This window comes from Rattus norvegicus, chromosome 3 (genome assembly GCF_036323735.1).
Source record: "Rattus norvegicus strain BN/NHsdMcwi chromosome 3, GRCr8, whole genome shotgun sequence".
Classification (NCBI taxonomy): Eukaryota; Metazoa; Chordata; class Mammalia; order Rodentia; family Muridae; genus Rattus; species Rattus norvegicus.
Window position 1 is genome coordinate 57,093,511 of NC_086021.1, and position 13,050 is coordinate 57,106,560.

General features: G+C 42.5%; 1 protein-coding gene across 48 annotated transcripts in view; it reads right to left on the reverse strand.

Annotated features, from left to right (window-relative positions):
• Positions 1-13,050, reverse strand: part of Neb (nebulin) — a 197,931-nt gene that overhangs the window by 70,689 nt on the left and 114,192 nt on the right. For all 48 annotated transcript variants that reach the window (XM_063283589.1, XM_039106300.1, XM_039106274.1 and 45 more), the window contains 11 exons: positions 12,712-13,023; positions 11,902-12,105; positions 10,545-10,649; positions 9,515-9,622; positions 7,743-8,054; positions 6,808-7,011; positions 5,724-5,828; positions 4,996-5,103; positions 3,851-4,162; positions 1,648-1,851; positions 1,230-1,334 (listed from right to left, as the gene is read on the reverse strand). In XM_063283589.1, the coding sequence (XP_063139659.1) occupies positions 1,230-1,334; positions 1,648-1,851; positions 3,851-4,162; positions 4,996-5,103; positions 5,724-5,828; positions 6,808-7,011; positions 7,743-8,054; positions 9,515-9,622; positions 10,545-10,649; positions 11,902-12,105; positions 12,712-13,023 (2,079 nt within the window). The remainder of the gene's footprint in view (positions 1-1,229; positions 1,335-1,647; positions 1,852-3,850; positions 4,163-4,995; positions 5,104-5,723; positions 5,829-6,807; positions 7,012-7,742; positions 8,055-9,514; positions 9,623-10,544; positions 10,650-11,901; positions 12,106-12,711; positions 13,024-13,050) is intronic.

Consider the following 13,050-nt stretch of genomic DNA (forward strand, 5'->3'; position numbering starts at 1 on the left):
GCGTGCCCTCCAGTTGCACTGTTCTCCCAAGTTCCAGAACATTCACCTCCGCGTAGCTCACTGCAGCAGGGCTGACAGAGCTGAACACATGGAGAGGAACTTTTGCTTGGCTGACTCGTTCCCTCACAAAGAAAATAAATGTTCCAGATCGGAACCCCCTTTTAATGGGTCATACTTATTCTACCCACAGGCAATTTCTGGGTTATGATGGCATCTGTCATGATCCTCTCTTGAAATGTATAGCTAATCACGTAACTGAATCTTTCTCACTAGCCAGCGGGCTGTCCCTGTTCTCTTGTGGGCTTAGCACGGCTTCTGCAGAGAATAATTTGGCCTTTTTTGTACCTGCTTTCATTTATCATTCTTCCTCCTGTGTTATCAATGAGAGGCTTTACTTGATCACCTAGTTAATGTCAAATCGGTGCTGAGTGGACAGCTGATGCACTGGCCTTTGCTTTCAGACAGATTTGGAATGTCACATCTAAATTAACTTAATTTCTTCATTTCACTAGGGTTTTATTGAAGAACAAGAATGGATATTGCATGCAATATACTAAGGTACACATGTTTTTTTCCCTCATGTCTTACTGTATCTATGTTTTTGGCTGGTATGGGACCCCTTGCTATTCCTGGACCCTTGCTTGCATCCTATCACTTGAGCACGCTGCTGAATTGGACTTATTAACGTCTCACAGCTTTCCCTGTTGTTATTGCCCAGCAGTTTCCAATCTGTAGCAAGCTTTGGTGCCTATGACGCCTCCCTTCTTGTATGAGGTTCGCCAGTAGTCGATTACCTATAATTCCGAAGGAATCCTATGAAATGATTAGAAGGATCTTGGCACTAGATGACAAAGCAATTAATAAAACTCCTTTTGTTGCTATGTGCTTTCTAGATTTTTGCAGAGTCATTTTGGTAATTTCTATTTCCCTAAGAAATATCTCACAGGTTTTGCAATTAGCCTATATATTTTTTTCAAATACTATTTTAAGTCTGAGCCTTCCCCTGTGTCCCTTTTCTAGCCTGTGCATTTCTTTATTCTTTCCTCTCCCCTTTGTCCTGTGGCTATTGGCTCACTAGTAACTGGCTTGGTTCCTGGGCTTTCTGCTCTGCTCCTTGCTCTTGGCCATCGACGATCCTCTCCCCCTTGGCTGCACAGATATACCCTGGTCATGTAGAGGCAGCAGCCGGGGGACTTTCTGAGCAAGATGGAGTCTGTTGCAATACTTACATGGCTCACATTAAGAGCGTTTGCTCGAGCGAGATTAATTTCAGGCGTGTCTGGCATTATGTGGATGGAAGTTTTATCTTTGTCCCAAACTTCTCTGTATTTTGGCTGTGGAAGGAACCAGGAAATAATAGAAATCAGATGGTTGAAAATTTTGCTAGTTTCAGTGAACAACTTGTCACTTTTTTGGGAGGGTCAAATCCAGGGTTATCTTTTTATATTAAGGTGAGGGTTTCTCGAATTTTTTTTTGCACATAACTTACTCAAAGTTTGTAAGGAAATTATTAGTACTCTATTAATATTTTAGGTCTTGGAATGCAGGAAACCAAAACTATGCTATCGAAGCTTCTTACATTTATTGACATTTTTTCCTATAGCTTGAATTCAATTTTAAGTACATAGAAAAACAATAGTGACTCACAATACTAATATTTTCAGCATTTGACTTAGCAAGGACAACTTCCGGTGTATCCACAATACTCGTGTACTTGAGCTTCACCACGGGGGTCCGATAGACACTGTCGCAGAGGATCTCTTGGGCATTTTTGACTCTCAGTACTTCAGGAGAGCCTTCTGGCATCCAGCCAATGCCACGCAGCCACTCCAAGTCAGCCTTGTAGATGGCCTGGGGGAGAAGGTACAGTCATGTAGAAGCAGCATTACTTCTTTCTGATTGTAACAGTAAGGTAAGGAAGCCATTTTCCTTATATAGCATTTTATATTTCACAAGCAACACTTTTAAAAGAACGATTGCCAGACATAGTCCTCCCCTCCCACACCCCACCTCCCATACACAGCAGTGTTTTCTTTCAACGTGTCCTGTGCCAGGGTTCTACACTGAGGCGCCTGTGCACAGGTGCGGAAGCATTGGACGTATGCATGGATGATTTCTGACTGATATCTAGGTGATCGTGGCACTAGCCAACGTAGAGTTTCAAAGCTGTAAGAATGGCTCTCTGCAGAACCAGAATGGCCTTTTCAAAGTCTTCAGCTCAAACCTGGCACTACTAAATCCCCCTCCTATAGCTCCCACTGGTCTCAGGATCAAGGACATCATCATCATGGACTTTGATCCAGTGCTGGTCACCATGTACTCTTCCGACCTCCTTCACCTATTCCCTCTCTACTGATCACAGGGGCCATCTCTGAGTGTCTCTGTGACCCCTTCGCCATCATAAGCCGGCTAAATCAGCACCCCTCCCAAGGAATGTTCCACAGTGCCTCAGATCTCGCGTTCCGAGCCGTTTCACTTTCACGGCACTCTCGTTAGCAAGCGTTTCTGTATCACTGTGAACCCCCTCACCTCAAGAGCCACCGTTGCTTTTCCTTCGTTATTTGCCGTCACATCTTTTGTGCTAAGACAATGCCTGGTTCATGGCACACTTAATAAGTATTTTTAGAAGGATAATTAAGAATTCAAAACTGACTGCACAATTTTGGCCTTACTTGACTTTTCTTTTATCTAAGATAGTCCCTCTCTTCCAACTGGGATCTGGCATATTTTTGATTATCACACCACATGTAAAAGCTAAGCAGATTAAACTGTTCTACTGTTAAAACACCAGCAATTAATATAAAAGCCATTGGTTAGAAAGGGTATTTTAATAACTAGCTATGGGACACAAATGTCAGGTGGGAGTAAGAGGCTGAAAATACTAGAAAATCTCCAAAGGATGATGTCATACACTGATGTCATACACTGTGGCGTTTACATAAGACCACTCCAAAATTCACAGTTCTGGGTCCCATCTTTAAAGAAGGTGATTTAAACACATCCCTCAATATACTAACTCAGTTTGTGCTGAAACCAATCTACATCTGTCACCAGGCCACCCAAATCATTTATAGGCATACCACCTCTAACATCTCATCCAATATTTAATAAGCATCTTTGAAAAGGAAGCCGAGTTCAGAAAATTAAAAGAAGACGTCCATTCTACACAAGAAATATATAGCTTTGGGCTGGAAAGATGGGGCAGTGGTTAAGAGCACTTGGTGTTCTTCCAGAAGATACAAGTTCAATCCCAGCACCCCCATGGCAGCTGAAAACCGTGTATAACTCTAGTCCCAGTGCCTCTGTGGGCACCAGGCACAGACATGGTGTGCAGAAATATATGCAGACAAAATACCCATACACATAAAATGAACAAGTAAATAATTTAAAGAAGAAACTCGTAACCTTATAGGATCTATCACTTTTTAGAAAAATTGAATTGTCATATGAATAAATCTAAAAATGTTTTGGCTGAGATAAACACTGTGATGCCAAGAACATCTTGCTCAGGGAAATAGGTGAGTTCCAAGCACGTCCCTAACCTTTGAAATTAATTCCCAGGAAGACAGCCCTATTGTTCTTCAGTGTATAGCTGAAGGGCCGTGACAGTCTTTCATCGAACGAACCGTATGTGTTAAGCACCTCAGCAAATCTCCAGAGAAATTCTGGTAGCACCTTATCAGTGAAAAATCAGAATCTCCCAAACAAATCTAGCCACAACACAGTCAATCAATAACTCTGGCAAAACAGTAAAGGGGTGTGCTCACATGGGGAGACTTAGGCTTTCTAGAGCACTGGCTGGCTAAGAATGCCAAGCCACAGACGGACTTCTTCCCAGGGGGGCACTTACATCACTCTGCAGGTCGTAGGCTTTCCTGGCTTGGATCACGTCATTCTGGTCAGGAAAGCAGGACCACTGGTGCAGGTACTGCCGATAGTCCACGTTGCTTGCCAATGCCTGGCCCTCCTTGGCAGCGTTGATGGACACCATGTCCCCGGGGATGGAGATCTTGGCCTTGTGATCATTGTAGGCTTTTTTGTACAGCCTGTCATTCTGCATCTTCAACACGTTTGCTGCCCAAACCAGTTTTGGGTCTTCCTTGGCACTGGGACATCCAATGTAATGGCCTTTCTGCTTCTCATAAGCAGTCTTGTACAGATACTGGGGAATGTGGGCACAAGACGGAAGATCAGGTTTTCCACATTTGCTTTTCCTATAGACAGTGTTTTTCCACAGACAACAATCCTGCCTTCCCTGGGTCACCTTTATTTTAGACACCATTTCCCCCTAAGTTTACGCCATCATTTTTTTTTGCACTGTTTGTTATGTCAACTTGCTTTCTAAGAGCACGTGTCTGGAAACACTGTGGGCACCTGGAAGATAAGATCTGTCTCCTGGACATTTCTCCCCTCAGGCCTCATCAGCATCCCCCAGGGTCCAGTCACTGTTAGCTGCTTTCAAATGCTTTGTCATAAGCAAACACAACCATGTACTTCCTGTCACTTTAAATGAAATTAATTGCTTAAGTTTATTTTGAAATTATAAACTGATATTTAAAAACGACTTTTAAATGTATAATATAGAGGATAATCAGCATGTTTGTTATAGTAAAATAAATTTCAGTATTAAAAAATACTTGTCCATGTACTGCTTCAAATTATTCACAAATAATATATGTGTCACACTTCAGGGTGATAAAATTTTCAATATTCACTAATCCAACAAATGTGTGTTCTTGTAAATAAATTGATGTTGAAAAGATGTGGGGGCGAGTAGAAGAGAAATTTTGTGCATAAATATAGGCATTGTAGAACTAGGTGCACGTGGAGGGACCTCGCAAAACATTGAACAAGTTGTTCTGGAATTTGGAATTTTAAAATAATATGCTAAGGAAAAAAATATTGGCACGCTACTCTAAACTCTGAGGAATTAAGTCAAACTCCCTATGTGCGAATAAGTCAGTGTGTTGAACCTGGAGAAGAAAGTGCTCTTACGTCGCTGGCAATATCCCGAGAGGCCTTGGCATGCTGGATCCCAATGGCATCTGCACGGATGTCATAACCTGTCATCTTGACGTCTTCCCAAGCCTTCTGATACTGTTTCTGCAAATGGGGATTGCAATACCACAGTCAGTCTGAAGAGGGAGCTGCGGAGTCGTCATTACTGATGGAGAATAGCTATTAGCAGCAAGTGGCATTTTATACTGACCATAAAACCCTACATTACAGGGTCGTAGAAAATGGACTACTGCTAACAGTCCTGCTGTACATAAATCTCCTTAAGGTTTTTAGGACAGACAAGTTTCACACTGAGTTTAATTTCACATGCATTTTCAATGGAAAATGAAAGATTCAAAGGAATGAATCTCCAATAATTTTCTTATGACAGAAATTTCGGAGACAGTAAATAATAAAATAAAAATCATAAAACTTTACATATCTTGGCATTTAAAGGAGAAAGAAACAACGATAGTTCACTGGAAGGGAAAGCATTACACCACAAATACCTTTAGGTTATATTTTGTTTTAGTTTTGAGAAACCATTGCCTTTTCAACAAGAACATATATCTACCCTATAAAAAATGGAGAGAGACATACAGACATCTAGGATCTTAAAAACTAGAAATAAAAGGGCCGTGCTTTCTGCCTAACGTTTGTTGGATATAAAGGAAGGAAAAGTTTGGGAGACAGACTTCTGTGAACCAAATCCTAGAGACTCTTACATTGCTAATCTGGATGGCATTCAGTTTGGACTGCAACATCACAGGGGTGTCAGCTGGCACATTCACGTTGGCCTTCTCTTTGTCCCAGGCATCACGATACAATGGCTGGTAATGTGAAAAGTATGGCAGGTTAGAAAGTCACTAACCACATGAATTCCATTTAAAATTAAGAGTTACTGTTGGCTGTTCCATATATATACATTTATATTATCCTCTATATTATACATATATATACATATAGAGGATAATATAAATGTATATATACAGTATTTTTATTTACAAATACCAAATAACTTCATGAATAATTCATATATAATACAATGTAAATTTAAATATGGTAATAGAGATACTTGTCCAATTACCACATGCAATTACGTGACTCTGAAGTCTATACTATAGAAATTCTGATAACATACAGAACTAATTAGGACTTCGCTTTCTTAGACAAAGTATCTGTCATGATGTCTAAAGATGGCACTGCCCTGGGACTTCTCAGACGATGTCATGATTAAACAGCCACAAATCGGTGACAATTTTATGATTAAAGTGTTAAGCAGTGTTTCAGTTTGCATCCTCAAATGCAATTGAAATGTGTGTCAGAATCTGGACCCAGCTGTCTTGAACTGACTGTGAACATCTGGACCCAGCTGAACTGACTGCGAACATCTGGACCCAGCTGAACTGACTGTGAACATCTGGACCCAGCTGAACTGACTGTGAACATCTGGACCCAGCTGAACTGACTGCGAACATCTGGACCCAGCTGAACTGACTGTGAACATCTGGACCCAGCTGAACTGACTGTGAACATCTGGACCCAGCTGAACTGACTGTGAACATCTGGACCCAGCTGAACTGACTGCGAACATCTGGACCCAGCTGAACTGACTGCGAACATCTGGACCCAGCTGAACTGACTGTGAACATCTGGACCCAGCTGAACTGACTGTGAACATCTGGACCCAGCTGAACTGACTGTGAACATCTGGACTCAGCTGGGCCCCAGATCCTACTGGCAACTGGAGGTTCGCAAACCAAACTCCCCTTGATTGAGACCTGCCTTGGAAACACCACACCAGCTCACCTCACTGATTTGCAGGGCATTCGTCTTCGCCAGGATCACCTCTGGGGTGTCGACGATGCTCGTGAACTTGTAGGCCTCAGGCTTTATGCGATACAACCTTTCATTCAAAAGATTCTGAGCATTCTTCACTCTCATCACATCCACAGAACCCTCCGTCAACCATCCGATACCCTTCATCCATTCCAGGTCTGACTTGTACACATTCTGTGTGGAGGGGAGAAACACACAGTGGCAAACATGCAGGTCAGCCAGGAGAACTTGACTTTGGAAGACCACCATAAGCCCTGTTCACGTCGGCCAGACATCATTTGGATTAAACTTGAATCATTGCATGTTATATCTCTGCCACCTGTCTTCAGGAGAAGTTCACAGCCTCCTGTGGCAACTAGAGCGTAGCTCACAAGTGGCACTCGGTGGGATGACGGACAGCAATGGCTAGAACCATAGATGACACTGGCATGTAGTTTTTATTTTTGTACTAGGTTGAGATTTTGTGCTTAGTACTTGAAGTGTGTCTTTCATGAGCCACAGAGAATAACAGTTGTAGGAATACCAGGGAAGGAGCCCTTTAGATGTATGTATAGTAAGGAAATAATTCCATATTATTTTCTACATGTGTCACTTGAGTTAAACTAATATTTCCATATGCTTTTATCTGTTTCTGTAATGTGGATATCAGATCACGCAAAGGTCAGAACTGGGGGACTGAAACTTTCTGTTTAATTACACAGAGTAAGACTGATTTTCCCCCCTAAATCTTGGTGAATAGGATCCTGTCGTCATCAAGTATCCTTCATGTTGGGATGGCTTCTATGATTACCATGAGCTGAGCAGAATGCCTTGGGTCTTAGATTGCTGCCCGAATGATGCCCCTGGAGCATATACTACAGTTAAACGTACACATTCCATCTCCCCGGAGGCTAATACACACTCACATCGCTCTGCAGCTCGTAGGCTTTCTTAGCCTGGATCACGTCGTTCTGATCCGGCAGGCACGTCCACTGGTGCAGGTAATTGCGATAGTCAACGTCGCTGACCAGGACTTGGCATTTCTTGGCTTGAACGATTGACATCATGTCCAAGGGCGTGTTGTAAATGCCTTTCGACTTCTCGTAGGCCTTCTTGTACTCTCTGTCACTCTGGATCTTAGCAGCGTGTATAGACCATACCAACTTGGGGTCATCCTGCAGGCTACGGAAACCCACGTGATGGCCTAGCTGCTTTCGGTAACCTTCTTTGTATTTGTACTAAAATTGTGGGGGGGGGGGGGAAAGCAGAGCAAAAGACAAAAATGTATTTTATATTTTTCTTTAAGTGATTTCAGAATCTTAATCTTAATGCAAATTGGCTCCACCCTGGAAGCCATTATGTATTTGATTTAAAAGAAACCAGGGCTATTTTAGGCAGATGAATGAATCAGGAAGAAAACATTATGGTGAATTAAAATAATGCAAAAACCTAACATTTCTGAGCAAACACTGTTTGCCAGACCTACTATTAGAGCTTCAGATGTGTGAGGTTTTTCTATACCAAAGTGGTGAATTTTTTTACGTTCAAAAATAAACAGTGGCAATTTTAATCACAGTTAAGTCTCCTAGTGCTGTTGTGAGATGGATCCTCCAATATCCTATAATTCAAAAGAAAGACAGTAGAGGGGGGTAATAAGGTTGCTGGGCAAGGGGAGGGTTCAGTCAGACAGACCCCCCAGGGTGCCGAAGGGACCTGAAGGTAGGGAAGAGTCATTGGCATGGTTTTAGAGATGGGAAGAAACACACATTTTTAATAAAGCAAGATCACTGGTTTCTAGTGGGAGATGTCTGTGGACAAGAGCTTTCACCTGATAAGCCGTGGAGGAAGATGGTGCCTTTTTTTTTTCTCTTGTGTTTAGACAGCTTGGAAATATTCAGATCAAAGGGAGAAAACGGGGATGAAGGTGTGGGTGGTTAAGAGGTAAAACTGAGCACTGAGGAGGACTGTGTGTGCAGGTAACTCCAAGACTGGGCCCAGAGGAAGGAAGGAGGAGCACTTTGTCATTGTTTTGGTTGGTTGGTTTGTTTTTTTGAGACAGGGTTTTTCTGCGTAGCCCTGGCTGCCCTGGAACTCACTCTGTAGACCAGGCTGGCTTTGAACTCAGATCTACCTGCCTCTGCCTCCTTAGTGCTGGGATTAAAAGACAGATGCCTGCATGCCCGATTTAAGGAAGGAGTGTTTCAAAGTTGGAGCTGGGAGCATGGGACAGTTTAGAGGATAATGGTGTTACTGAGAGCAAATTTTAAATTATCGAGAAGCAAACTTGAAAATATCACTGAGACATTACGCAGAAGCCTCTAGCATAAAATACTTGATATAAAATATGATTTCAAGTCTTAAGGGGTGTAAGGCATGATCTTCATTTATACTGTGAAGAATGCCAGAAATATTTTTGGGGATAAAATGACATCGTATTGGTTCCTGAGTTTTCATCCAAAAATTGTAAAAGTATTTTTATGGTGTTTCCTTGTTGAAAAATCAAGGCAGAAATTATGTCCACCATACTTATTTTAACTGTAACATTTTTATTCCCTTTAATGTTTCAAGTAAAGAATGCCTGCAGCCCAAGATAAAATGTGATTGTTTGCATGGATTATGATAAGAGAACGAGACTCTTGAAAAAAAAAGTCTTTGTTTTCCAGAGGAGAAAACCCCAAAGCCAAGAGAAGGAAGTTACCTCACTGGCGATCTCCCTGGAGGCTTTGGCGTGCTTGATTTCAATGGCGTCTGCTCTTAAGTCGTAGCCTTTCTGCTTGGCTTCATCCCAGTCTTTTTGGTAGAGTTTCTAGTGAGCCAGAACACAGGTTTGTTTAGGAAATAAAGACAGACTCCTATCAGACATACCAGACATCGTGACCATGATGTAATGGTGGTGTAAGAAAGACATTCGTCTCTGGGGTCCTTTGAGGTTGGGTGTTTACTTTGCAGTAGAGGGAACCTCTGATGTAAGACTTAAAGCTGAGCATCGAGCGGTATCAATGGCTGAGCACCTACTGTCGTCAACCTGATGTGTGTTTGACGCTATCTCCCTGCCCAAATGTACGGAGATGTCAGAACGAACGGCAAAGCCAGGGATGCTCTATTAAGGTCCAGGAAGACCCATCGGGGGTTTTCCTTTCATTTTGCCCCTTTGCCCTTTAACTTAGACTTTTCTCCTCTTCACTGCCCCCTTGTTCTTTTTGAGTCAGGGTTTCTTTGTGTAGCCCGGGCTCTCCCAGGACTCACTCTGGAGACCACACCATCCTCACAAAGACCCAACCATCTGCGTCTGCCTCCCCACAACTAGGATTAAAGCTGTGCGCCACCACTGCCCAAAGCTCAGGAGTTTTTTGATGAGGGAATGTAATATTATCTCTTGCTCTTTGAATACGATCAAAAATTCCCCTTGTCTATTACTTGACTTTGGGATGTCAAACAAAAAGATGTTACCAGAATGCCTGAGATGACAGTAGATGCTGTTGAACAAGATGGTGCTTGACTAGGATTTAAGTATTAAGACACGGACACTGGCTATGGGAAGATGGTGGCAAGGCTGTAGAGAAAGAGCATCTATAGTCTAGGCACTCAGCCATGCAGTTATGCTAACCTCTCAAAAGACAGAACTTCTTTCTAGGGACGCTAAGGGGAAAATATAGCAGTAAAATCCATGGGCTTTACTAATTATCTAGGAGATAAAGACTTTTGCACTCCATGCTTCTTTCTCTTACGTTGCTAATCTGCAAGGCATTGATCTGGGCCTGCAGCATCGCTGGAGTGTCCAAGGGAATGCTGATGTTGGTTTTATCTTTATTCCAGGCTTCCTGGTACAGCCTCTGTGGACCAAAAGGAAACAGCCCTTTAACTCAGCAGCAGAGAATGGATATCGGAAACCTTAAGCCTTGGCAACAATTTTATTTAAAAATCAAATGTTTCCATCTGTACTTATAATGGCTGATTTGATCCTTTAATTCAAATAAGCAGTGGTACTCAGACATAGAGCCTGACATTATTCAGTAGACTTCAAATAACACAAAATGCTCCCCATCATGTGGACGGGCCTCATCCATCGGTTGAAGGCTGTAATACTCTAACTCCCCACATGGAGAAGAACTCTGTCAGCAGACCACCCATGGCATCGAGCAGTCATTCTTCCCTGGGTCTCCATCCCGCTAATCTGTCTTGCAGATTCTGGAATTGCCAGCCTGTGTAGAGCCATTTTCTTAAAGTTTGAATCTCTTTTTTCTACACATACATTTGTAGATAGATCCCTCTGGACCTGTTTCTCTGGGAAATCTTGACTCATGCAACACTACACGATTACATAGTATCGTGTCCTACATTTTAGTACTAATAAGAGTTAAATACTTAATTCCTTGAATAGCTATGGAGTGAGATCTTTCAGTTAAGTGCTTTAAAGTCCCCTTGAGAAGGGAAAGACCTGTTCCCCCATCAGAGTTCTACTTTCAATGTGACTGCATTAAGCTAGTCAAGAGAGCCTCAGACTTGCACCCTCAATGGAGTTCTTTTTTTTCTTTATTAACTTGAGTATTTATTTATTTATTTATTTATTTATTTATTTATTTATTTATTTTTCTTTTCTTTTTTTCGGAGCTGGGGACCGAACCCAGGGCCTTGCACTTCCTAGGCAAGCGCTCTACCACTGAGCTAAATCCCCAACCCCAACTTGAGTATTTGAATAACATTTCAATTGTTATTCCCTTTCCCAGTTTCCAGGCCAACATCCCCCTAACCCCTCCCCCTTCTATACGGGTGTTTCCCTCCCCATCCTCCCCCCATTACTGCCCTCCCCCCAACAATCACGTTCACTGGGGGTTCAGTCTTGGCAGGACCAAGGGCTTCCCCTGCCACTGGTGCTCTTACTAGGCTGTTCATTGCTACCTATGAGGTTGGAGCCCAGGGTCAGTCCATGTATAGTCTTTGGGTAGTGGCTTAGTCCCTGGAAGCTCTGATTGGTTGGCTCAGTGGAGTTCTTTGAAGAGAACAGTCTGTTTCCTCAGCTTTCTCTACCATCATCTGAACACTGTGTTCAGAAACACGGAAGCTCAGTAGTTGGACGGCTCTTACCTCACTCATTTGCAGAGAATTGGCTTTTGCCAGGACAACTTCTGGAGTGTCCACAATGGAGGTGAACTTCAAGGCTTCTGGCCGTGTCCTATACAATCTCTCATTCACAAGGTCTTGGGCGCCCTTCACTCTGGTCATTTCCACGGAGCCTTCTGGTATCCAGCCAATGCCACGCAGCCACTCCAGATCTGCTTTATACACACTCTGCCAAGATGTCAGACCAAAGTGTTCTGAATGTTAGACACACCCCCCTCTGCTAGCTGAAGACCCAAGGGTTTGAGAAAAGAGGCGGGAAGCAAGGAGAATGTTGGTTCTTCACAAGGAAGAACTTTGTTCTTACAGGATTCAGGGGTTTTAATACCGACGACAAAAGTCACTTGCAAAAGCATAGTTATTTCTACTTTCTATATTAATAGTATTTATGAATGCCACAATATAACTATTTGAAAGTTTAAAACAATTATGTAATTGAAAAGATTTAAAGGGAACTTATGTTGAATCTCTTTCCATTTTAATCCTGTGATAAATGACTCATATAGTGTTTAGTGTTTTGGAACTGGTGATAATTATTCTTTAGTGTTCAGATTTGCTATATCTGGTTGATTTGCTAGAAATTACAAATGACATGAAAAAATTGTTTGGAAATAAAAGATATGACCACAGTAAGGCTTTGCATCTAGGTATTAACAGTGTGAATGATTCTTCCCTGGGTTGTACATAGGCCACCCATCTATACTCAGGGGTCCTGGTTGAACAACAAACAAAGATTCCCACGTCCTATATCCCTTTTCCCCAGTGAATGTTACATACATCACTCTGCAGTTCATAGGCCTTCTTTGCTTGAATAATGTCGTTCTGGTCAGGCAGGCAAGTCCAGTTATGAAGGTAGTTCCTGTAGTCAATGTCGCTGACCAGAGTCTGGCACTTCCTGGCCAGCACCAAGCCGAGCATGTCCACCGGGCTGCTGAACTTGGTCTTCCATTTCTGGAATTCCTTCTTGTACTCCCTGTCACTGTGAATCTTCCCTGCATGCATGGCGCACACAATCCTGGGATCGTCTTCAACACACTGGGCTCCAATGTGGTGGCCCTTCTGTTTTTCATAGGCTTCCTTATATTTGTACTAAAATGCCAGAAACAGGTTCAGAAA